We start from the raw sequence: 26,234 nt of genomic DNA on the forward strand, positions 1-26,234 counted from the left end.
TCAGGCCTTTTAGATATTGGCCTGAAGGCATCAAGTCCCAGACTGAAGTATGAAAGAAACATTATCCCAATTGTAGAAAAAAATATCTTGTTCGTGGTTATGGTTTAAAATCCAAGAAACATCATGGATGTGAAATGAACCACACCATCCCGTGCAAAATAGAGAAAAGAAATCCCAGGCATGAAAATAAAAATATATTTTATTTTTTAGCAGAACATCTTTAATTGATGATTGTATCTCAGTGTCACTTTATAACCCCATATAAAGTCACTCCAGACTTTAAGCAACAGTGAAGAGCAACATTGTTTCTGCGAGACCATTTTCAAGTAACGCTGCCCTGCACCTTTTAGATATGCCTCTGTTGCATCACACCTGAATAGAGTATTTAGGTCATCCAGGCTCTGGAGAACATGTCTACACAAGGAGGAGGTAATTAAGCCACTTCATTCCAGTGTTTTGTACCTGTGGCACATCTAAAAACTGCAGGACAGCGGCCCCTGCTCTACAGGGAACAACAGGAGTAGAGTATTTTCTGAGTATTTTCCCCAGAAACCTACTTTGGTTCCTGCAAATGATTCTTACCATGGAAATGTAACAACTGACATGTTTACCGATTCCCAATTGAGTGATTTGAGTGATAAACCTGACTAAGGTCGAGCATCGTTTCAAACCGTTCTTCATCCGTTTTGGTTCCCTCTAGAATCCAGAGTTTCAGCCGGACCTGGTGGCCTCCAAGTCTTACGCAGCTGCTGGTTTGTGTTCCTGGGTTCTAAACATCGTCAAGTTCTACGAGGTTTACTGTGAGGTGGAGCCCAAACGTCAAGCTCTACGCAAGGCCAACGCTGAACTGGCTGCTGCGCAGGAGAAGCTGACGGCCATCAAGAGGAAGATCAACGTAAGTTGGACGAATGTCGGGAATAATAAAATTCGTTTTTACGACGGTACATCGATTGAATTTCTAGCATAGAAAAAGAAAATTAAGTTTAGAGAAACATTTTTTTCCCTACCCCATTTTTTCAGTTCCTTCTGTCCTCTGTGTCTTAAGTTTGTCCTCCTTCTCTTTCATTGTCTTTTCTTCCTTCATTTAATTATTAAACTTTCTCTTCTCTTTCCTTCAATTTCCTTTCATATATCCTTACTTCTGACCCTGTGACCTTTCCTATGTCCTTACATTTTTCCTTTTCTTCAACTATTCCTGATGACTTCAGTCCCTTCCTATATCTTCCCTTGTGACTTAATTTTTGTCCTTTCCTTCTTTATGTTTTTCTTTTTCATTCTTGTGTCCTTCTTCCATTTTTATCAAGTCTCTGATTCTTGCTGGTTCTATTTATAAAGTCTGGCTTGTATAGAAATATCTACCATAAATGTTTGGGATCTTTAGAATTTAAAAAGTGAGAAATAAGCTCTGATCATTTGAGTCTGAAAAAGTCAAAAGTCTGTTTCAGAACACTGACTTCAACAGATCTCGCTCTCTTTTTTTTCTTTAAGAAAGTTTTGGTATTAATGTTGCAAATCGTTGCTACGATCCTTGAAGGTATTCTTTTATTTGTGTTTTCCGAATCATCAGTCCTCTGAGTCAATATCCAGTGACAGTTGTTAAAAAAAAATCTCTCAACTTTAGTTTTGGGCTGACTGAGAGTTGAATAATGACTCAAGAAAGGTAGACAACGCCGCTTGATTTGCGAGACATCAGCTCGGATCAACAACTCCATCAAACCCCGAAGATACGCAGCATATTAAGAATCTGATGGCGCACAGATAAAATGGAAACAACCACAGGCTGTGTGAGCGGCGGCAGAAAGTCAGGATATGAATTATTTTATCAGCCTTTGAGTGACAGTTGACACACAAGCTCTTCCAGTAATTATACACCGCCAGCTTTCCATCAATACAAAGCTGGTGTAAGTGCTTTAAAAGACTTTTGCTGTTCATTAATCTAAAACCAAATCCATCCCCGCTTGCCGTAGAAAAGGCAGCTGTAAATAATTGTTGCTCAGTGGTATTTGACATTCAGCTCATCGGAGGTCCGGAGAGTCTCAGCAGAAAGCGAGGCCTGCGACTGCGGCAGATGCGGCCGCTTACATCAAAACCTGCAGAGTGTGGCGCGTCGGCTGTTAATAAGATCCAGCATGACTTCTCGCTGTCATTTTTCAGCCTTCAGTCAGATCGCCTGAGCAGAGAATGGCTTTCAGAGCCAAGGGGAATTAGCAACCCTCTAGCTAATCTACTGAACCTGTGTGCTTCTCTGCCGATTAATCCTGTTTGTCCTTGTTATAATTGCTTCCATATGCCAATAAATCCAACTAAAGAGGAAAAGAGGAAAGTTTTATCCAATTTGTTTCCTCCCTCCCATCCAAAGCTGCTTTTATAAACCCTTATGTTTTACTTGACTACATAAACAAATTAATAAGTCCCTAATATATTTTCTTCTCTCTCTTATTCTGTGTATGTGTGTGTGTGTTTTTTTTTTGCTTTTTTTTAAGCACCTTAATGAGAACCTAGCCAAGCTCACGGCTAAGTTTGAGAAAGCCACTGCGGACAAAGTGAAGTGCCAACAGGAAGCAGAATCAACGGCTCGCACCATTTCACTGGCCAACCGCCTGGTGAGGAGGACAGCTGCAGGATAACGTAGAGCACAGGCTAACCACTAACACACCGAAAACACTGTTTTCTGTTTGATTCACAAACATTGCATATGGTAAAGGTATTCACTCACCTTGAACTATTTCACTTCATTACAACCACAAACCTTGATGTATTTTAAAGGGATTGTAATTTATAGACCAACAAAGTAGCATTAAACGGAAAAAACACTATCTATACAGATATTTTTCTTTTACAAATAAAATCTGAAGGCGTCGTACATTTGAATGCATCCCTTTAGTTCTTATCTGTACCACCAACCTTTCTGATTTTCTTCTGGGATATTTCTCAGAATATCCATCTTCACATATCTAGAGACTGAAATATATACCGCCTTTCTTTCCCTCTTCTATTTTTTTCATTTGTCAAAAAAAAAAAAGCTCCCACTGTGGATGGATGAAATGTGTGAACACATATTTCAAGTCTTGTCATGGGCTTTCAATTGGACGTAGATCTGGACTTGGAGCCATTGTTTTGCTCTACGCCTCTTTCGAGTATTTTTCAGATTTCAACTCTCTTCCGTCTTGGGTTTTCCTGTATTTAGCTCCATCCATACTCCTGTCCTCTCTCCCTGGCTTTCCTCCCACTCGTTGAAGAAAAGTATTCTCACAGCCAGATATTAACACCGTGTTTCCCCAAAGGATGATTTGGGCATGGTGACATTTCCCCCCTACACATGATGTTTTGTATAAAGACCAGAAACAATCAGCCTCCCTCTCTCACCTGACCAGAGGATTCTCTTACATTTTTGTGTTTTTTGGCAGTGGCTTTCTTTTAGCGCTGTTCCATAAAGATTATATTTATGGAGTAAATGTTTTAGTCTTTCACCTGATCTGTAAATCTCAAACTCCTCCTGCATAATGACTCCATACCTCTTGCTTCTCTGTAGGTTTAAGCAAATGGCCGCATCTTTGTGGATTTACAGTTGTTCAAAGCTTGAAATATTGTTTTATAACCTAACCCACTTTTAAGCTTCCTCACATCTTTACCCCTGACCCGCTTGTTATTCATTCAGTATTTTGTTTTAAACATCCCTGAGGGCTTCTCAGGATAGGTGTTTAGTAGAAATACGTGTCTCAGTAAAATACACCAAAACTTGTGGTTCTTATGTGATAAAATGTTTCAGTGGTTCTGAAAACTTTTTAAGGCCTTGCACAGCGTTACTGTTCTTCCTGCAAGGTCATATGGTTTTTATGAAAATGTTTATTATTAGACAGGGAAAAGAATGAAATGCTTTGTTCTAGTTTTGATCACATTGGAGTTTCTGTTGTCATGATTTGTTTTATTTCTTGTAAATGTAATCACTGTGGCTTACTGATGATGAAAAGTGATAAAAACGTTGTAGCGTAGTTAGAAAAAGGAAAATGTTCACTAAGCTGATTCAGTGACCTTGGTGTTTCTTAGGTAATAATCAAATGTTTCTAGACATATAATTTTTCATATTTATTAATTGTAATCCATAATCATTAAACTTATAATATTTCACTATTTATCTCATGAATCTATATAATGTGGAAGTTTTACTTTCTGAAATGAGAATATTGAACATTTCCAATTAAAGTTTTTTCGAGCTTTACTCAACACTCTTTTTCTAACTCCAATTAAAGTCCCTGTGACTTTTATTAACATGCAAATGGACCTCATTCTGTCTATGTAGCATGTAGCAGCTTCATGCAGCGTTCCATGCAGTCTTTTTGTTTTAAAACAACCTAGCATTAGAACAGAGATGTGAGATAGTGACTCATCCAGCTGCTAAGTCCCTCACTTGTTGACTGAAATCCTGCTTACTGTCTTTGCTTAGTTTAAAATGAGGAACTGGTACATTAATCCAGCGTTCTATGACTGTAATCTTGCCACATACACTCTATTTTTGTTTATTTGTTGTTTTTTTTAAATAGAAATATAGAATACAATATACAGCAGATCCATGAGATTCATTTGCCTGAGTCTCTTGATTAGAAGCATGGCTGAGGGAGGTTCAACCTCAGGAGTCAAGGGCGTTTGTCATCTATAAAACTTGGAATTGAGGTTAAAGGCCACAAACGAACTTTGACACTGACTTTATTCAAACTCCAACATAGGTGGAAAATTTCTTTACTGACTTAAATGAGCTTCTATCGCTCATATTCATTGATTATGATTGTTTAATAATTGTCTGTGATCTCAGCTTTCATTCTTTAATATATACACAACATGTCAAACAAGCAACACACACTTGAGGACACACACTGGACCTGGTTATCACTCAACACTAAAACGTGCAAGGGAGGCTTTCTTTGCAGAAATTGTAAACAAAAACATTAACAATGGTCGAGCTTTATTTGCAAAAGTTGACAGGCTCACAAATGATGATGTTACCACTTGAATTTCAATCTAATGCCACCTGCAACCAGTTTTCCAGCTTCTTTTCAGAAAAAACTTTTAAAAAATCAGACGATTAATCTGCACATCAACTCTAAAGCCAGAACCATTGCTGTACCCAAACAAAACAAATACAGGAAAAATTTCAACTACTTAATTATAAAACCCTAGAAGAAATTATAAGTCAATTAAGTTCAAGCTCCTGCTGTCTGGATGTCCTTCCCACACATTTCTTTAAGAAAGTCCTGCCTGTTATTGCTACTGATCTGATCCAAATGGTGAACTCATTGCTCTCATCAGGCGTTTTCCCCCAGCCTTTGAAAACAGCAGTTATCAAACCACTGATAAAAAAGAACAACCTGGACAAATTACTACTGCAGAATTACAGGTCGATTACAACCTCCCATTCATCAGCCAAGTTATTGAAAAAACCTAAATAGCTTCCTCATGATAAACAACCGCTTTGACTCCTTCCAATCTGGTTTTTGTGCTCCCCACAGTACGGAGACTGCCCTCGTAAAAGTATTAAATGATATACAAATAAGTACGGACTGTGGGAGAACCACAGTGTTGGTTCTGTTGGACCCCAGTGCAGCTTTTGACGCAGTCGACCATGACATATTACTGAATCGACTGGAGAGCTGGGTCAGAATAAGATGGGTCAATCCTAGGACCCATGTTATTCAATATTTATATGCTCCCACTAGCTCAGGTTATAACAGGAAATAATATTAGCTACCACAACTATGCGGATGACACAATGCTCTACATTACGATGTCACCAGGTGACTCTGAACCCATCCAGTCACTGAATAAAGGCTTAGATGTGCCAAAACTTTCTCCAGCTGAAAAGAAACAAAACCAAAGTTATTTTTGGACCTAAGAGGAACGATCTAGAGTCATAGATCTAAAGCCACCACACAGCTTCAGTTATTACAACTAAAAACTAGCGATCAGCCCCGAAACCTGGGAGTAGATATGGGCTCTGTCCTAAACCTTCAGAGCCACATAAAGACAGTTACAAAGTTGGCCTTCTATCACCTGAAGAACATCTCCAGAATTAGAGGACTAATGTCCGACTTCCTTTAAATCGCCACTAAAAACCCAATTGTTTAGAGTTGTAGTCAAAACGTAATCAATTACAAATTTAATGATGGAACTTGACTTAATGTCATGTTTTGATTGTTGATTCTATGTTGCATGACCTTTTGTATTTGTTATAATGTAAATCACTTTGAAATGCCTTCCTGCTGAAATGTGCTTTACAAATAAAATTTGATTGATTGATTTATTGAACTCTCTGTGGAGAAAAGGACAGAATCAGGACGAATATTTAGAATGAATGTTGATCAATGAGGATAGCATTTTAAATTTTAATATAGATGTAAAATTAAAGTAGAATACTGTGACTTGATTAGACTGAGGGCTGCATGGAGGCACATTTATTAGCAGCGTTGCCTTGCAGTGAGGTTTGACAAGCTCCTATTTCTTGCTGAAAAGTTACCTGTAACTTAGTTTTGTCTTATATTTGCTCCTGAAACTGGACCAAAAATACTTGGGAAGATTTTGTGTTTTTTGCAGTTCAGTCGTGACCCCATATCTTCTCACCATGAATGAGAGCTATAATTGCCTCCTGACTTTTAGCTTTAGAATCTGTTCCACTGAACACTTGGCAGGTATTGGAGTTGGAAACACAGGTCTAATCATTCAGACCAGTGACAGCTGAGTACTTTGCTACAGAACACAATTAGCTTTATAAATGTTAGCCGAGGCTTTCTGGTTTGTCTCAGCAGCTCCGGTGCCTCCTGTCAAAACTAATGGGCTCTAGACAGTTTTAATCAATGAAGATGAATGCTTAATGATCACTTTTAGATATTAAATGGATCTTGATGTATTGCTAATATACTCAAAATCATATTCTTTAGCCACATGGCATTTTACTTACAAGGCTTTTACGACTAAAGCTTTCTCAGATAACAGTTTTTGACAGATTAATTCATAATATGTCAGCTATCAGTTTAACTTTCTTGATATAGTGTACATTTAAGTTATCTGCTGTCCAGATACATCAATATCTACATAAGTGATTCTAACTAAAAAAAGCAGTCAAAATATCTTTCTTGGATTAGCATTAGGAATACGGAGCATAAGTTTGCAATTATGAGCGTTTACACTCGGGTATATTTTAAAGCTGTCAGGTGGCGGGACTTTCTCTCTCGTGGCCGACGGGATGTACGTTGCACACAGGCACAGCGTTTACTTAAATCCCACCATCACCCAGCGACGTGTGCATCCACTGCTGACGACAGCTAAACAAAAAGATGAGTGTTGACAATGTTAGCGCGATAATCTAAATTATTCAGAGAAGGCTTTCAAAAGGCCTGACAGGAGCAACAAAAAGCCGTAGAGGTTGTGCTAATCTGCCAGTCAGTCCTGAATATCAATGCAAATGCACCTTGCAAGTGCACATTGTTTCCGCGACGGGTGCCGAGCTCCCAGTGCGTAAAAGCATCCGGCCTCTCGAGTTTGGCAGAGATGAGATATTAGCGTGAGCTGTATTCATCAGTGGAGGGAAATTGGATCACTCCAGCGGTAAAAAGTGGAGGTGTTGGAACACGAGCCGAAATGTTATAAAGGAGATGAAAATCTAATAAGAACAGGACTTGGAAGTTGCAAATCATTGTTGTGGTTGGGTGATCGTAGGCTGGTTGCATCAGCAGCAGCATCCATAGATTAATTTAAGTTTGACTCGACGAAATCTCTCTGGGAGTTGAGGGGGGATATGCTGAGGAAGGAGAAGTTGCAGTGGGAGTAAAATGGAAATGCGTTTTCTGCTCTCTGCTTGTATTCCAGGTGGGAGGTCTCGCGGCTGAAAATGTCCGATGGGCAGAAGCGATAGAAAACTTTAGAAGACAGGAGAGGACATTGTGTGGGGATGTCCTCCTCATCACTGCCTTCATCTCCTACCTGGGGTACTTCACCAAACGCTACAGGCGACATCTGATGGAGAACTGCTGGAGGCCTTACCTCAGTCAGCTGAAGGTACGGGTGATTCTGACTTTTTGCGGCAAAAAGTCAGAATCTGAAAGCAGATTCTGACTGAAAACATTCCATGTTTTCATGTTCATTTTTGTTCATTTTTTCTCAAATGTACCTAATATTTACAATAATGTATTTTGATTATACATTTAGATGTTTGCCATCATTCAAATATAATTTAAATGGATTTTAAATATTATTTTGTATTTTACACACCGTTTTGGTGACACACATGCTCAATTTCATTGTGTCCGCAGTGCAGTGTAATAGACTTCCTCTAAAAGTTTAAACTATAAAATATAGATTTTTTTTTGTTTTTCATCAATAAGTTGATTGACTGTACAAAACACTATTGTAATATGCAATTGAATCTGTTGAAACTTTCTTATTTGATATTTTCTTCATATTATTCATGTCCCAGTACTAACTTTCCAGCCTGTTAGAATGTTTCCTTTTTGCCTTCAAAAAGACAAAAATTTTATAAAATCCATTTAATGGAAGTGAATTCAACCGTGGAAAACGAGGTAAGCTTCAACTCTCACAATCTCCTTACTTTTTTTAAAAAATCTTAAATATGTTAAACATGTATGAGTAAACCTTAATGTTCCACCCTGTGGAAAATGTCTATTCAGTAAAATTTGAAAAAAATTATATTTGATTTAGTCATAGAAGGTTTGTTATAATGTTATAAATGCTGACCACAGAAAGAGCTGCAGGTAGATTAGTTAGAAAGGTTTTTGACCCCAATACGGTAGAAGGTAATCATCTGATTGCAGAATCAGACATTGATTTTTCCACCCGGTGGAAAAATCCACATACAATCCACTGTGTGATGTTCCATTCCTTCCTGCTTGAAAATATGTTTTTATTAAATATTATTACAGAGACATTAAGTTCTGTGAATTTTTCTGCGCCATGTCGGGAATTGAAGACCAATAAATGCACATATAGGTATAAGTTTTTAAAATTACCGATATTTTCTATGTTGTCAGTAACTGGAGATATTTAATAGGATTCTACTTTTATCAAAGTAAGTTGAAGAATGCATCATAAAATGCTAGGTGTATTTTTTTATTTTTTTTTAAAAAGGACTGTGCCACTCTAAGGATTAAGGCTGAAAGCGCAAACAGACCAGAGTTTGGTGGTACAGGAGGATCCCCCAACCATCCCCTATATTTAGTCTTTTTGGTCTTTAATTGCATTCAAGGCTTCATTAAAAAGGGTATTAAAAAGTCTTAAATTTGACTTGATGAAACCTGCAGAAACCTTGCAGATAAATTGCTGCTTCTTTCTATGTAATCAGGTTCCCATCCCAGTGACTGCAGACCTGGTGCCTCTGACCATGCTCACTGATGACGCCGACATCGCTGCGTGGCAGAACGAGGGCCTGCCGGCTGACGGGATGTCCACAGAGAACGCTACCATTTTAACTTCCTGCCAGCGCTGGCCCCTCATGGTGGACCCCCAGCTGCAGGGCATCAAATGGATCAAAAACAGATACGGTGATCGGCTGCGGGTGATCCGCATTGAACAACGAGGGTAAGAGATGTGTGGGGAGGGAGGTTGGCCAGGGCTTTTGCAGTTGATACGGCTCAATGAATTCTCACAGAAATGTCCTCCTTTTTGCCCTGAAAGGTATCTTGATGCAGTGGAGAGAGCGCTGGCAGCTGGTGATGTGGTTCTGATTGAAAATCTGGGAGAAACGTTGGATCCTGTACTCGGCCCTTTGCTGGGAAGAGAAACCATCAAGAAGGGCAGGTGGGACTTAAAGACAGACTTCCGACTTCACTGATATGTCACTAAGTAGAAATGATTGGTGAGATCAGCTCACTGTGAGTCAAAACCAGGTTGATGTTTACTTTGATGTCTCTCAAAATGAAACTAATTCAGCTTTTCAACTGGTCGTTTTAACCTGAGGGCTGAGAAATGTTTTCTACTTGCTTACAAATGCAGTATCACAGTCTTAAATATCTATGAATTTTCATCTAAATTGTTGAACACTTTGATCAACGGTGTGAGTCTGATAAAGACCGAAGTACACAAGAGTTTGGTTTCTTCAGTTCATTTAAATGCAGCGACTTTTGATTCCGCCTCTCACACCGAAACCCTCCACAAATAAACATTTCAGATATATAAAGGTCGGAGACAAGGAGTGCGAGTACAGCCCCAGTTTCCGACTCATCCTGCACACCAAGCTGGCCAACCCTCATTACCAGCCGGAGCTGCAGGCGCAGTGCACCCTGATAAATTTTACAGTGACCAGAGACGGACTGGAGGACCAGCTGCTGGCAGCAGTGGTCAGCATGGAGAGACCTGACCTGGAGCAGCTGAAGGTAAGAAGAGGCAGGAGGAATAATATCTGAATCTGTTGGGCATCAAGGATGTTTTTCATAAATGTCAAAAGAGATGTAAACGTGAATCTGAGCAGACCTGAAAGGAGAACGTGACCCACTCATCGGCTTTCATCAGAGGATAAACAACGATTTGCGTTGAGTTTGACGCCTAGCGTTTCCTCTGAGCAGGTATAATTAAAAGAAACAGACAGAGAAGTGCGAGGCCTCCACAAAATGGGCTTAGCACTCCCGCTTGTCATTATCCATCTTTAACACAACGTGTCAGCGAGAAAACGTCTGTCTCGAAACATCACAGGAGGCTGCAAGTCTGGGCTCTTTGATTCAAAGACAATCAGCTAGCGCCTTTGATTAACGCCTGGTGGATGTCTGATAATTATGAGGCTTACTGTAGGGTGCCTACTTAGGGAAAATGCTCAGCCGGATGCATATATACGCGTGTGTGTGTGTATTAGCGTGGGAGTGCATGCATTGTATTATGTGTATAAAAGGTTGTGTGTGCTAACATGGCTTTTACATGAATATGGAGTTATCCAAAAATTGGAAATGTGCAAAGCGTACCTATATTAGAAGCATATTTTGATTTTTTTCCCCCAGGCATTGCATCCAATTTTAAAGGAATTTCAGTTTTTGCTAGTTACACAAGTACATGCAAGCATTCAAAAAAAAAATAAAGCAGCAACAGATTTGATATTAGAGCTGCTGCAATACATTCACTCAAGATATGCTTAATTTTTACTACCACTAGTGTATCTAGAACATAATGTAAGCTGTAGCAACTACTTCCTCCTTTTTCATGTCAAATTAACAAGTAGGAGAACACAAATGGGTATTTCAAAAATACAGCAATGCTAAAACAGAAAGTAAAACTGACTTTTGGGATGAATAAAGCAAAACAGAATTATCATTGAAGGCTCCTTTGAAAGAAATTACATCAACCTTTGTGTGGCCTGCGCTTAAAAGTCTCATCTGTGCCTGGAAACCAGATTGGTGCCACTGTGTGAATATAAAGAAGAAAATGAAGATTTTATTTTCAGTGTCAATTCAGCCAAAAAGAGTGCTAATCTATCACTGCACATTTATTCCAGAAGCTTATTGACAGCTACATAAAACATGGGGTTCAAGTGAAACTTTCTAATATTTGTGTTGTAGTACGGATACACTAGAAACTGTTTTAACTATGTGAACTGCAAGGAAAGACAACTATGTCTTACAGAGGGTAGTGTTTTTTTTTTTGACAGAGTAAAGGCAGTTTAATTACTGTGTTAGTGTCAAAAATAAGAAAATGCAGATAATTTTAACTGTGAGCATTAAACGATCTGTAAGTCTTCTGGTAACATATTTAAGGGGAATCCGGGATCAAATCCAAAATGTTCATTTAACTCATAAAATGTGGCAGTCATATAGCAATGAAATATCTTTACCAGAGTCAGTTGATCAAATAGAGAGAGAAGAAAACAAATTCATATCCTGATGCAGCAGAATGCTCAATTCCTCACCATTGATCCCAGTGTAGATTTTTGGAATAGGAGAAAATTAAAAGCGATGTTCTTACTTCAAACATGTTACAGGACTTTTGAACAAGTCTCTCTCATTACCGTGTGTTTCAGTTTGCCAGGGTCGGGCAGGAGCTTTAATACGTAGCAACATCCAACTGCACTGCACAACTTTTTCCAAGTGTCTGACATCCTAACATGGCGACTCAGTGGTGGATCGATTTTTATCCATTGGTTCTGATAAGACTGTCTCAGAGAACATCTCAAACTTTGATTCATTGTGACTTTTAAAAGGAACTGTTGACGGTGAAGGGGGTAATTATGTTATTCAATATAATGTAATGCGTGTGACAAACTGCACACTGTGTACAATAGACCATATTTCTGGGCAACTTTAAAAAAGTAATGAGCACCACATAGTTATGATATACACAGCATGTGCCACTGTGTGAATGTAAATGGTGGTAATTAAGGAAAAACTCTCTTGATCAAAGCGCCAGTGCCTAACGATGCCTCCATGCCTTCTTATCCGCAATCTGCTCGTTTCATGCGAGTTGTTTGAAAATGGATTGGCCAATGGCGCTACTGTATCACAGCAATTAGTCAACACATTGACACACTTTCCGTGTCCCTAAAATGCGGCCCTTGTTAGTTGAATGGAAAGTCAAAAATCCCCTCCTTACTCGGAACACGTCTGGCTGCCGGCGGCGTCGTGTAGAGATTAGAGTGGAAGAAATCACAGGAACCCCGTTAGCGGTCCGGACAGATTTACTCTGGAAGAAAGTCTGCTTTTGCATATTGACAGCTTTTTTTTTCCTGGAGTTTTCATCTAGACTTCCTGGACGGTTCTACATCCAGACCTGTCGCTGCCGGGTCACCATCCAGGGTCCAATCTTCGTTCTTGACGAAGGGGAGAGACGAAGAGTTAGTGGGGAGAAATGGCAGAATGCCAGAGATATTTTCAGCCTTGTGTCCTCTCAGCAGAATATTCAGTGGAGTGAAATGTGATTTAATGACGCTTGTTTAATTAGCATTTCTCTCAGATCAGATGATACAGAAAAAAAAAAAAAAAAACAAGATCTGGAACTCGCTTATCATTTTAATTAACACTGAAACTTTGAGGGGGTGTCGGGCTCTCTGTGCACTCCTAGGCCTCCTTATATCTGAACACGGCTCGTACAATGAAGCTCTGAATGGCTTTTTGTTGTCTGTCAACAACCCAGAGTGATAACAATCATTGCAATGATAGAGGAGGGCAAATTGCCTGTACCTGTTTATATTCCTCCAGTATCTCTGTGCTATAATACCTTTAATGAGGTTAGTGTTGCTGCTCAGGCATAAGATGATTGCTAGGTGAAGGAACTAGTTTTTAATCGAGATAAATAAGGTACGGCAGGCTAAAATATCAAGATGCCTTTTTCTTTGGATCTGCACAAGACGGGTGTTTGGAGGGAGGGTCGTATCTGCAACCTTTTCCCACCAAGGTTACCTCAGCTTTTGTTTTTTTGTCACAGTGAGTCGCGTTTTTGCACCAGACTAGCTTTTTCACAAACCCCCTTCATTAACGAGAGAAGTGTAATGCTCCGCTTCCTAAATTACCTTAACACGACCGCATCGTGGCACCCAGTAATCATTTGCCAAAAGAAATGATAGATGTAATATCTCATTTTAATACCAATTAGGGTGTTCTGCTGACTGGTTAATTGTTTGTTTTTCCCCAAGCTGGGGTAATTACAAGTACAATGTGCCAGAGGAAAGCTAATCGTTAAAAACTGACTCATTACTGCATCCAGTTGGGAATGTTTTAGTGCCGGAAGCTTTTCCCCCTCAAGAGCAGTGAGTGCAAGCATGTAGAAGGTCACAGTTGACTCCGTCCACCATATTTAAAAAAAAAAAAAGCCCATTGTGATCATTTTTGACTCTTGCAAAAACATACTTGGCATTCAAAAATAATACCAATGTATCCTGTTTGGAAAAAGAAGAAGAAGAATAAAAACCTCAAGGCTTTTACAGCATCTTTCAACTCCAACCTGGTTATTAACGACAGATTTAGAGCATGTAATATTAACAACCCAGAGGCACAATACATTTTTAAAAAGTTAAATGAATTTGCTTTCATGCAAGCAAAATGAAATATTGTTGCAAAGATGGATCTCTTAATTCAACTCCTCCTTTTGCGTGATATAATTGCAGGGAAGGAAAAAGATGTAATATTCTCTAGTGATTTTTCTAAAGTTTGTTCATTTAAAAAGAAATGAAACGTCTCGCTTGTAATGATATTATTGAAAAACCAAGAAATGTGAATACTGTAAAAAATTAAAAGAAATGAATAATGGGTGCAAATCCAGTTCTCAGTGTACTTGAAGAACAAGCAGATGTTTCTCATTCAAGGTTTCGTAGAGCTTAGCCCCGCCCTCTAATCACCACAATACAACCGTCATCCTCCAACAGTGTGTTATAAGTCAGGCTCTACGTGTCTCCCCAACAGGGAAAATGTTGTTTCCACTGACGTGCTTTGATAAGAACATGTCGAGATTTGGCTCATACTCAGTATTTCTCTTCTTCCAACCGTGGAAGATGGAGTTGATGCTAAGTTGACTATTTTTGGCTACATTTTGACCACAGGATTTTCCTCCTTTGAATCATTTCGAGGTTCACTGACACGTCAAAACATAAGACATAACCCCACTGACAAAACATCTTAGGAACACTATACCATTTGAGGCGGCTCAGAAGGCTGAAGTTCTGATCGAGATCTTTCTGTACATCCTGATTAGGACCGTAGCCGCTGATTAGCAGCGACTATGGTCCCAATTAAATAAACTTCCTCCAGTGCCGCTTGACAACTTAAACTCCTCCCTCCTCAGATTTTCTGTGGAATTAAGACCTCGGGACAGACTATGCCATAACCCTAATCTCTTAATTATTTAGCCTCTCTGTCTCTTGATGTCACGGTTTTAGATTTGGATACACTAGCAGCGTCATACATGCCCCACTTTTAGTGTTGAGGACAGCTTCTGTCCTCAACAAAACATCGTTTTTCACAATATATCCATCCACATAAACTTTGTGCAGTGCTAATCTAACATTAGCATATTCATTCTGACTTGGTAGGACTAGTTGATTCCCTTTGGTTTAATCTAGTTGTTTCAATCAATCAAATGCAAAAAAAACAAACAGCAGAGCAACACTGAGACGTTTTGGTAGCAATCGCTTAAAAATGCTGTGATTGGGAACCTGAGCTGGTGTCCTGAATCAGAGTGGGACGTCTTTAGTTGTGTATTACTTTTTATTTTCGATGTAGTTTTGGACATTCAGAAGTACATTTGACTTCACTGTTATATGTAGATATATTCAAACCATTTGATGAAAATCTAGCTCTCCCCAAAGAGTCTCCCTCCTTATAATGAAAGAATTGTAATTCAAAGGTTGCAGAAGAAGGTTTTAAGGGAAACGTCAGAAAAGCCATTATTAAGCAGAAACACACGAAACCTCTATATGCTGAAATGAAGGACAAAGCAGGATGAAACAATGAGATACTTTGCCCTGTCGACTTTGTTCTCACAACGCCACTCAAACACAATTCTTTGAGAAAAAGTTTAAGTTCCTCCTCTGACACTATTGTGTTTTTAAGCTAGAACAAAGAGAAAAGACTGTCAGTCGAAGCTGTTTTTGGATGGCATGGTATGTTAATCCATATGATGTGAAATTCTATGTCCACCTCCTGCTCGGCACCCATAATGGCCCATAATTAAAAACATTGTGTTTTGCAAGAGATTAGTCATTATCGACGCGGGTGGGTGCGTGGTTGTTTGGGTAGTTCTCCATCAAAGCTCCCTTCCCTCCTGCTTGAATCGATGACTTCCCCACGCTGAGGTCGGCTGGCAGAAGTTAGAGGTGGGCAACCAGACGAAAGTGAGTTAATCCATCTCCGAGCTCTGCCTTCATGTGTCCTTACGGCAATGCAGGGTGTATCGACCACTTCTGCCTTTGAGGCGCCCTTCGGTATGAATGTCCTTGTATTGACCCAGCATCTGTACAACTCCTCACATTCAAATGAGAAACCTACCAACATGTCAAAGTTTTTTACACCAAGTATTTCTTCCTTTCTTAGTCCGACTTGACGAAGGAGCAGAATGGCTTTAAGATCACCCTGAAGACGCTGGAGGACAACTTGCTCTCCCGTTTGTCTTCAGCTTCCGGAAACTTCCTTGGAGACACGGAGCTCGTGGAAAATTTGGAGACAACCAAACGCACCGCTGCCGAGATCGAACAGAAGGTTTGATATATCTATATGTGAATGAAATATGTTGCTGATGGATGTTCAGTAGCATGTTTAGTCCCATTGAGCCCTCTTTGTTAGGAATGTTTTATTTCTTTTTTTGACATTATGTGTCCAGTCCACCCAGCAAAACACCCACAAGTCCATCAGATTAGGGGGACATTTCTTGTCCACAGCTCTCTTAGGTGAACTCAAGCTTTTGTGGCCAGCAATTACAACACTATAACGTTAGTCTCATAAATGATTTATTTTGTTCATTTGGCTCTATGCATGCACTCACTGTGCAAAATCACAGTGACAAATCAACTCCCTCTTCGTTCTTAGCTCTCCAGCTGACAAATGGACATTTTAGGCTAAAATCTGGAAGTATTTATAACTCTATTCATCTTGACCAGTCCTCAAAAGTAATCCAAGGCTTTGTCCTGCCACCACCATGTTCGCTTGTGGATGTTTTTTGTTTTTGTTGAATACGTGGCATAGCTTTTATGCAAGACATTTGAAAACTGTAGGGCAAAAATTCATGTTTGTTTTTATCAGACCATTATTTTTCTTTGGAACAAAGCAATTCTGACTTGAAATTCCATTATGGAGAATACAGAAGATTGTACAACATGGGCAAGGCAACCAGCACTTGTTGGAAATTGCCGCAGCTCTTTTTATATTGCTATCGGCCTCTTAGGAGCTTTCTTGGCAAGCAATAAATTTCGTACCTACTTTTGCACCGTAATGCAACAGGAATAGTCATTTTTACCAAGTTCAGTTCCAAAATAATGCAAAATAATGTAGTCTGGCTGCACGTTTTCAAAAAGTACATCAGGTGAACATATCTGAAGAAAACTAACCATAACCATGATGAGAGACTCATAAAATTCTCCCCAACCAAAAATCTAATTGTTTGCTAAATAACGACAAGACATTAAAACAATCTTCAAAACCCACAAACAACTAAAAAAGAACCTGTGGACACAGTATGAAAGCACACACAGGAGCCAAGTATTCAATAATCAGACCAGTGTTCAGGGACCAGTAAGTGGAAGAGCTGACCTTTACAGCCAAATTACTCTGCCTTCGAAGAAGACAGCAGTCATAAAGTTCATAATCCTTCAGTCAAATTAGCTGCCAAATGATACCATGAACATGATCAATTTTGATGGGGATGATCTAAAATCTCTTTTTCAGACTCTCTTCACACTAAAACAGCCCCGTTTGTTTTACATCTCTTCATTATCACTGCTCTTTTATCCAGAGCTGTTTTTCCTAATATTTTACAGCATAATTGGGGGGAAAAAATATTGCTTCTTGCTGTTTTGCTCCTTACAAAGTGACACTGTGACTCTAACAAGCTAATAAAAGGAAGCGGCGACTGTTTTCCGCCATTTCTAAACCCATTATGGTGTATGCTTTGCAAGACGGAAGAGCCCATCCAACTGCTGAGATTTTATGTTGTCCATCCTTCTCCTCATCTCTGAGCCAGACTAACGGCAAGATTGTGTTTTACACCATCTGTGGTGTTCTAGCCTCATAGCTTCAGTAGCACTTTAAAAATAATAACAATACATCCCTTCAATTTCCACACTATGACTTTATAAACAGCCAAATTAATGTAAAGGATCTAAATTCTTGTCTGTACTCCTCAAAAAACCCAGTTTTGTCTATCTAGTTCATCTCAGTGCTACGTTAAAAGCAAAAACAAATTATTATACCACTTCAAAGTTCTAACCAATCACACAAAAACTTTAGGATACCACACATGAAGAACATTATGCTCAGAATATGTCAAGAACAAGCAGCAAGAATTCCTGCAGGAGGTCCAGAGCAGATTGATGTCACTACACTGTTGCATCCTTAGGAAAAGGAACCAATTTCTTTCTTCTTGCAAGGAAAGTATAATCCTTAGGGTGACTAATAGTAGTAGGAAAGAAACTCTGCTCATTCCTGAACACCTTCCTAAAGGTGTAAATATAATGATGAGTCAGGGTCATTTAATTTAGTGAAATGACAAGGCATTGACTTGGTCTTAAGGAAAGCTAGTTGTGATCTGGGACTAAAAAGTTAAATTAGCTCGCAATTACAAGACAGTTGTGGTTTCCTCCCGGTATAATGGGGGAAAAAAGAAACACTGACTGGAACCAATGTTACATTACTGAAATACAAAAGTTTACTCCGCTTCTGCCAGAGCTACAGAAACTGATGAGTCACAGCTGAGCAGGTGGTTTTAATCAACCCACAGACTCAGATAATGTAAAACTCACATGTGAACTTGGGGAACAAAAGGAAAAAGAGCACCAAACTTAACAGTTTCTCTGGAAATGTTGGACTTTTTAATCTGCTAACGTAGCATTCTTTCCCACTAATGAGAGCATTTTGAGTTTGAGTCGTTTTAAATCTCTGAAGTTGGCTATAATAGACATAGGTCAAACTAGTTTTACTTCCGACACATTTCTTTGTTTTCCATCAAGCTCACAGGGATATGTATTCTTCCTGCTGAAAACTATTTATAAAAATAACTTTCCAGAACTTCACCTGAAGAAATGCAAACAAACCCTTTGATGGTCGGTCTGTTTATGCATCAAGGTCACTGCAGTTTTATTATTTTTCGTCTTGACTATTTTCCACTCGTGTTTTGCACTTGAATTGTGCAGAGCAAATCTAAGATTACACATGGAAAAATTATTAAATGATTCATCTTGGTCTCTTTTATTTTTACATCCCAGAAACCTGGCTTTCGAAAAAGGGTTTGTAGTCGTTTCAGAGCGACTTTATATCATTACCTCTTAGTAAAATGTTAAAGGCTCACACTAAAAGTTAACAGACTCACATTTCACTGTAAGATTCTTCTACCTTTTTCCTCCTAATTGGCCAACAGTAACTTGTTGGCACAAACAACTCAATGCAGGCCTGAAATTTTCTAGTGTGGACTTACTCTGTATAACACACAATGCTAAAACCCCTCACTCCTAGGTCAGTAGGTCAGTTTGTCATCTAGTGGCTAAAATATTTATGCTGCAGAAAGTTTGTGCCCGTATTGGGCTAATAGCCTGTGCCCACCGTTTTTGTCTTGTAATAATTTAAATAAGTATTAGGTAAATGTACTTTTTGTGAAGTTTATTACTTGGACCCACCCAGTCAGAAATGTTTATTTCACCAGAGATTGTACCTCAAAGTAACTGCTGAATTGTCTGTATGCATAGCCATTGCTACTGGGTTTTCTGTTTTTCAGTCAGTGCCCCAAGTTTCTCTTTTCGTTGTCAGAATATCGGATCACGTCAGCTTTGTTTCTCATCTCTGCTCGATGTTTACTGATGTTGCCGACATTTACTTAGAGCACACTAGGAAGAAAGGGGAAAAAAAGCAACTTGTGATGCTCTCAGTGTGCCTGTGAGAGAATGATCACTGCTTATGCAGATGTTCATTTCTAAGCATAATTGCGCATTCAGTGGCTGAGAAAAATCTCCACATAAGACGCGTATTCCATGCGATGTGAGCCAGTCCGTTCAGATCTACTGAATTGTTGTCGTTCTGCACAAGTCAGTGGGTGCACTTCTTCTGTTCGGCACACTGTCTCTTTGTGTTTAAACTGTGATATCTTTACTGCAGGTGAAGGAAGCCAAGGTGACAGAGGCCAAAATCAATGAGGCTCGGGAGCACTACCGGCCAGCAGCGGCGCGGGCTTCCTTATTGTACTTCATAATGAACGATCTCAATAAAATCCACCCCATGTACCAGTTCTCACTCAAGGTAGCCTCTCTATTGACCCTCTATGCTTCCTACCCACCTCCAGGGCTCCCAGAGAGGCCCGTCTTTACACTCCCCGCTTCTCTTCTCTCTTCCTCCTGCTTCCATTTGCTCATCATGTTTTATGCTCTTTGGCCTGCTTTTATTGTGTTTGTGGCTCCCTAATGTGGTTATGTAGAGCGTAATGTCTCTCATATTGTCAGCCAGCGAGCCTGAGAGAAGGCAGCCTGAGATATGGTTTGCAATCACTCCCGACTCTTCAGGTAGCTGCCTCTGCACAACTTATTTCCCAGCGTAATCAAATGAAAACACATTCACTTTTTATACCTTTGACTTACATGAAATAATGCACATTATAAGATCTTTTTTTTATGTACAGGGGTTTAAAGAAAAGCATAACACTGATGAACTGAAATTGCACCACATTTTAGAGAGTTCAGAATAAGGCCAATGATTTCGCAGTTCATCATGTTTGTTTTTTTTCTGGAATGAGTGAGTAAATAGTGCAAATCTTGGCAGAAAAAGGAATTACTGCTCTTATTATTATCTTGTAGCAAAAAGATAAAACTAAAAAGAATTTTATCTATTATTTGAGAAGTCTTGCTTCTTAATACATAATATAAAAAATTCACGGGTTTTTTTAGGTTTATATAAAGTTATCCTGTCATTCCGTCATCAAATCAAATACTTTTCGTGTTGCTTTGACTCAGTCGTGCGCGTTTAAGGGATCCTTGTGTTTTAACGCCTGTTTATGCAAAGCTCTACTCATGTCCACAAATGAGTGGAAGGTCAAATGTAGGAACTTCAGCTACGATACAGAAATCAAATCTCTTTGAAGTCATGTTTGACGTATACATTTTTAAAGTACAAGGTAACATAGTTACTTGATTGTGGTGTAAAATGGCAATGTGTGCCAGAAACACACTTATCCTCTGTTTAAAAAAAAAAAAATGCCATGATGCTACAAATTTTAAATCATGTAAAAAAAATGGAGTCATAAACAACTCTACTGGCTTTTGTGACTGATTAAAATCTTTGAAACATGGGCTTCACTCATCAGTTCATATTCTGTATATGAACTCAATCAGTGCACGGCTTCTTCTCTATGCACTGATAGAGAAAAACTATCAGTGCAAAGTTCTGATAGCTATGCACTGTAAAGCTTCTGTGACAGATGTGATGATGGTTCTAGTTTAGCTGTTTATTTATGTCCAGGTACCTTCCTGTGATGAGTCACAAAAACCTAATCATCTGAAATTTCATATTTGAGACTAGCCCTCTTTTTTTCTTACTGTGCTTAGTGCATTACATTAGAAACAAGTAACGAGAAACATCCAGGAAATCCTGCCCGTTTTTAGTTCCCCCACGGTGCAAAATCCCCTTGAGCAGCAGTGACTCTGAACTCTTCTTCTGTCATATACTTCTTGTGGCTCTTGGGAGTTAACTTTCGCCTGCTGCTCTGCCTGAGGATGGTGTGGATGACGGGAAGCATGGGTCCAGGCTATCCAATAAATCTGTCAGATGAAATATTCTGCCATTGAAAATCGGTGCCTGCATCTGATTTTCAATGCAGGCACAATGGGACATGTTAAGCCATTGCATGTTAAGCAAGTCAGATTAGGGTTCCACCTCGAATCAAGTTCCACAAAGTGCTGCACACCTAACGGGATAAAGTTTTTAGGTATTTCTTACTAACCTTAATAAAATACTTTGATTTCTTTCTTGACTGAGCATCCTTCAAAAGGTATGACCTCCTACATGTTTCATTTGTATTCATAAAATTCTCAGCTGCTTTGTTTATTTTTGTTTACAGAGTGACCCGTGCTGCTCAAATTGCATTCAACAAAGTTTATGTAAAATTTAATGACACCCTTCTGAAGGTGCCGTCAGCCCATTTTGTGCTGGAGGTCCTCTTACAGAGACGTGTCTTTGTGTTATTGTTGTGTGTTGACATGTCTCTTTCGTGGTTTTACGAGTACTCTGATGCCAATTTGTAGCCCTCTTGAGGACAAAATTACCACCATAAAATGAATCCTTCCATTCCCATTAAAGTGTATTTGAATATTTGAATTTCTCCCCTTTAAACAATATGTATGCCAACACTGCAGCTTTTCAAACTGTTCCAGCATCTTTCTCCTGGAAAACTGTGTTCTCTTCTCTCGTGCGTCTCCAGGCATTCGGTGTGGTCTTCCAGAAAGCGGTTCTGAAGGCCGACCCGGATGAGACTCTCAAGCAGCGGGTGTCCAATCTAATTGACAGCATCACCTTCTCAGCGTTCCAGTACACCACTAGAGGCCTGTTTGAGTGTGACAAGCTCACGTACACGGCTCAGCTCGTCTTCCAGGTAGGAAGGGGAGCTGCTTTCATCTTCTGCACGATTTGTTTCAAAACCTCGCATGCCGTTGAATCGGCTGCTCAAGACTGTGAACCCTGTCTGAATCTAATCAAGCAGAAAGAAGTTGCAGTTTGTGTGGGAAATCCAACATTGCCCTCCTGTTTGTTGTGTCCCCAGATACTCCTGATGAATAATGAAATAAGCCCCACTGAGCTGGACTTCCTGCTGAGGTATCCTGTCCAACCAGGTGTAACTTCGCCAGTGGATTTCTTATCGAACCACTCCTGGGGAGGGATCAAGGTACGGAAAAAGGGATGAAAAAGCTACCCCATTAAAACTTTTTCACAACAGGCACGAGTCAAAGTTATGTTTTGATTCAAAGTGGCACCATCAAATATTTTGTTTTGACCAAAGGATAAAAGGAAATGCACAACTTAAATGAGTTTGTGGGTGGATGCATATGCTAACATTTTTTTATGCATTTTGTTAAAACGAGAAACTAGAGAAAAAAAGCTTAATGTGTAACTGGCTCTCCGAAATGAGTCATTACTTAAAGAATCATCTTTGAGTTTGCTTGTGACCTCCTGCATGAGTTGTCTTGTGTAGTTTTTAGTAGGCCAGACACTCCTTGGAAAGTTCTCTCCTGATCTATGTTTTCTTTCATTTGCGGATAATGAACTGTGGTTCACTGAAGTCCCAAAGTGCCGATTCTAATGGTCTGGCAGTAATCAGGTCAGGATGTGACAAGTGAAATTGAACTCAGCTTTTAGGATTAATCACCGTTAATTTTCCTCTCCGTGGGCTGCCACCTCATCGTGGTGGAGTTGAGAGTCCCAACTATCCTAGGAACTAGGTTGTCGGGGGGCCTTATGCCCCTGGTAGTTTCATACATGTGACACACAAACCCTTAGTGAGTGATCAGACAGACTGCAGTCTAAAGACTTCTCCTGATGAAGAACAGAAAGGGAAACCAGACATGGGTCACAGAGCTCAGTCCGAAGAGGAAATGTAGATCTCCCTTCCTATGAGTTTGGTTAGTGACCAAAAAGAATGAGATTTCGGATGCAAGCAGCATCAGGGTGTCTGGGTTATTCCTCTCTTAGAGATGGGGAGAAAAGTTTGGTCATCCAGCTCAGAGTTATGTTACTACTTCTCCACGTTGGGAGGAGCCAGTCGAGGTGGCTCAGGCATCTGGATGCCTGGACTTGGGCACAAGTCAGGTGTTCTGGTGCCTCTGGGATACCTCTGATCATGTCCCTCCGGGAGGTGACCCAGAGCACGATGCAATATTCGGTGGAGGTCCTCGGAAAGCCTTGGGATTCTCCTGAAGGAGCTGGACCAACTGGATAGGGAGAGAGAAAGTCTGGGCTTCTTTGCTTAGGCTGCTGACCCTGTAACCTGACCCAAGATTAATTGAAAGATTGTGAACGACTGCAGGAATTTCTGATTTTGCAAAGGAAGGAATTTCTTTTTTCCAAATAGGTTGGCCTAGAAGGCTTTTTTTCTCCCTGCATTTAATCATTGGTACTTGAAAACTAAAGTAAAATATAGAATTCTGTATAGATCCAAACACTTTTCCCCCCACACAGTATCTGAAATCACCCTCAACATAGTTAGACTTACAGTTTGTGGAATTGCTTCATATGATGTAATCTGTATGCTCTTCCAGCAACAACTCTCTGAGAACAGACAGCTCATAAAGATTCCTGCAGATTTATAACCTGTATCCCTGTTTCACCTGGATCTCTCTCCTGATAGCACGTGATGCTGCATGGAGTCACTCTACATGTGACGCCGAAGCATCACATGTAGCAGTTACGGCTTCTCCTGAAGAAAAAACCGTCTTGCTCCGCGCCGTTTCCTTCTCTTGTCAAATCAGTTTAGCAGCAAACTGAAGCCTAACAGCAGTAAGTCTGTCTGTTCGTTTCTCCTGTTCATAAATATTTCAGCCTGTTCCGCCTACAATATTAACTTAACCTAAACCCCTCCGCGGGTTCTGAGAGAGCCCATCCTCGCTGCACTCTGCGCACTGCAGATGTTTAAGGTCCCGGCTAATCAAATTATGTCACTTGATTTTCTTATCGCAGCGGGAAACATAATCAGTAGGAAAGCTTTAAAGGACGATAAGATCCTCTGATTGCTCGACTCTCTTGACGATATTACCAGAGGAGGAATCCCTCGGGACTGAGTGCGTTCTTTCTGAACAGGACTAAGAGGTTGCCACCCACCTGGGATAATTAAACAAGTGAAGTCAGAGTGAAGAACTGTTTGCTGAGAGCCTCCTTGTCTCATCTCCCTTCACCTCACCAACTCTGACGGTGTGGAGTTCTTTTATTTCTTGACACCTTGTCGTCTTTGCGTGTTGGGGTAGGTGGGGATGATTTCAGTAGCCTCCTGGTAGTTTATGCAGTGTGAAACATGGCATACACTTGCTATGTGTGTGTGTGCTTGTCATAAAGCGACTACCTGCTCAAGGCAGCACAGTGACACTGCTGCTTTCCACAGATGAGATAAGATGTCTGTCAGCTAGGGGCTCTCAATGGAACCCCACTGTTTGTGCTGCGGATGCATATTTAGACTTCCTTTACCCCCATGCTGTTACAAAAGCGATTGTTTACTCAGCATTTTCTTTTGAATAAATGTTACTTAAATGAGCACGAGAGAAAGATAAGCAATCTGGGTTTTTTTTCTCACCTCCAATTTTTGCAAACAAAGTTGGTGCTTTTGCTGAGAAATCTTTCCGAAGTGGTCCAAAACCTTCCTGTTGATGAACAGAACTTTTGCAGATTTAAATCCCGCTTTCTTTTTTTCCCTCTCTCTCTCTCAAATTTGACAGTCCCTGTGCTCCATGGATGAGTTCAAGCACCTGGACAGAGACATCCTGGGTTCACCCAAACGCTGGAAGAAGTTTGTCGAGTCCGAGTGTCCAGAGAAAGAGAAATTCCCACACGACTGGAAGAGCAAAACTTTTCTCCAGAGGCTTTGCATGTTGAGGACCCTGAGACCCGACCGCATGACATACGCAGTCAGGTGAGCAGCGGGATCTCTGTTTGACCTTTGCTCTGTGAACTTTGAATGAAAGGGAAAAGGTTAAAGACAAAACACTTGGCTTTTTGTGAGGAGTTATTAGGGTGCATGTTTTCATTTCTTCTAGTTCGTAGTAATTGCTGCTTCAAGCTTCTTCCTACCGTAAACTGCTAGATTTCCCACATGGATACACTTTTCTTGAAATTATAATTCATCATTCATCTATTTATACAACTAAAAGGCTCAGTCAGTCATCATCTCATCAAAGAAAAAGTCCTATTTGAGGACTTTTAATAATTAATTCACAGAGTTAAATAATCAGAACATGAACTGATATTTACATGAAAAGGTAGAGAAGAAAGTTTCTTGGATCTTTAGTTTGACAAGGCCTTTACGAACAGGGACAATCAATGTATTTTTGATATTTTTGAAAGCATATATACTTTAAACAATGTAAAAGTACAAATAATTCAATGAAGATCTCAGATGAATTGAAAAACATAACATTTTTAGAAGTAGGGAAAATATTTGGAATGAGTTAATTTTCTATTTTTTATCCTTCTGGTGCTTTTTACATCACAATCATGACGAAAAGTTTTTCCAATTCAACTTAAACATCTTGTTTCAACAAGGAACTAATCTTGAACAACAAAAACTAATTTTGACAATATGAAACCCAGATAATATTATCTGTCTGGAATTGCATAAAAAAAAAACCTCAACCGTACAACCCGTTTGATACTTTGTAAGCCAAAATTGACAAATTTAAACAAACTTTTGTCAATTTTCTACCACAAAGAGCGGTGAGGCATGACATGACATGATCCTGCCGTCTGGTTTCATGAACAGTACTGTGAGCTTCCTTTAATAATTCAGGAGGTTGTTAAGTCAAACAGACACTGACCCCATATAGTTCACCAAATATAGTGGTCAGTGAATGTATTTGAGCGTATAATTTTGATCAT

The 26,234-nt window shown here is 39.7% G+C and overlaps 1 protein-coding gene across 1 annotated transcript in view; it reads left to right on the plus strand.

The window, feature by feature from the left end:
- The window catches only part of dnah9 (dynein, axonemal, heavy chain 9), a 145,762-nt gene that overhangs the window by 90,461 nt on the left and 29,067 nt on the right, over positions 1-26,234 (plus strand). Inside the window, 11 exon segments of the mRNA XM_055057536.1 lie at positions 701-895; positions 2,484-2,603; positions 7,858-8,046; positions 9,347-9,582; positions 9,679-9,801; positions 10,172-10,376; positions 16,005-16,169; positions 19,770-19,910; positions 22,081-22,251; positions 22,420-22,542; positions 25,079-25,272. Coding sequence (XP_054913511.1) covers positions 701-895; positions 2,484-2,603; positions 7,858-8,046; positions 9,347-9,582; positions 9,679-9,801; positions 10,172-10,376; positions 16,005-16,169; positions 19,770-19,910; positions 22,081-22,251; positions 22,420-22,542; positions 25,079-25,272 — 1,862 coding nt within the window.

Source organism: Poeciliopsis prolifica, unplaced genomic scaffold, assembly GCF_027474105.1.
Source record: "Poeciliopsis prolifica strain line A6 unplaced genomic scaffold, Auburn_PproV2 SCAFFOLD048, whole genome shotgun sequence".
NCBI lineage: Eukaryota > Metazoa > Chordata > Actinopteri > Cyprinodontiformes > Poeciliidae > Poeciliopsis > Poeciliopsis prolifica.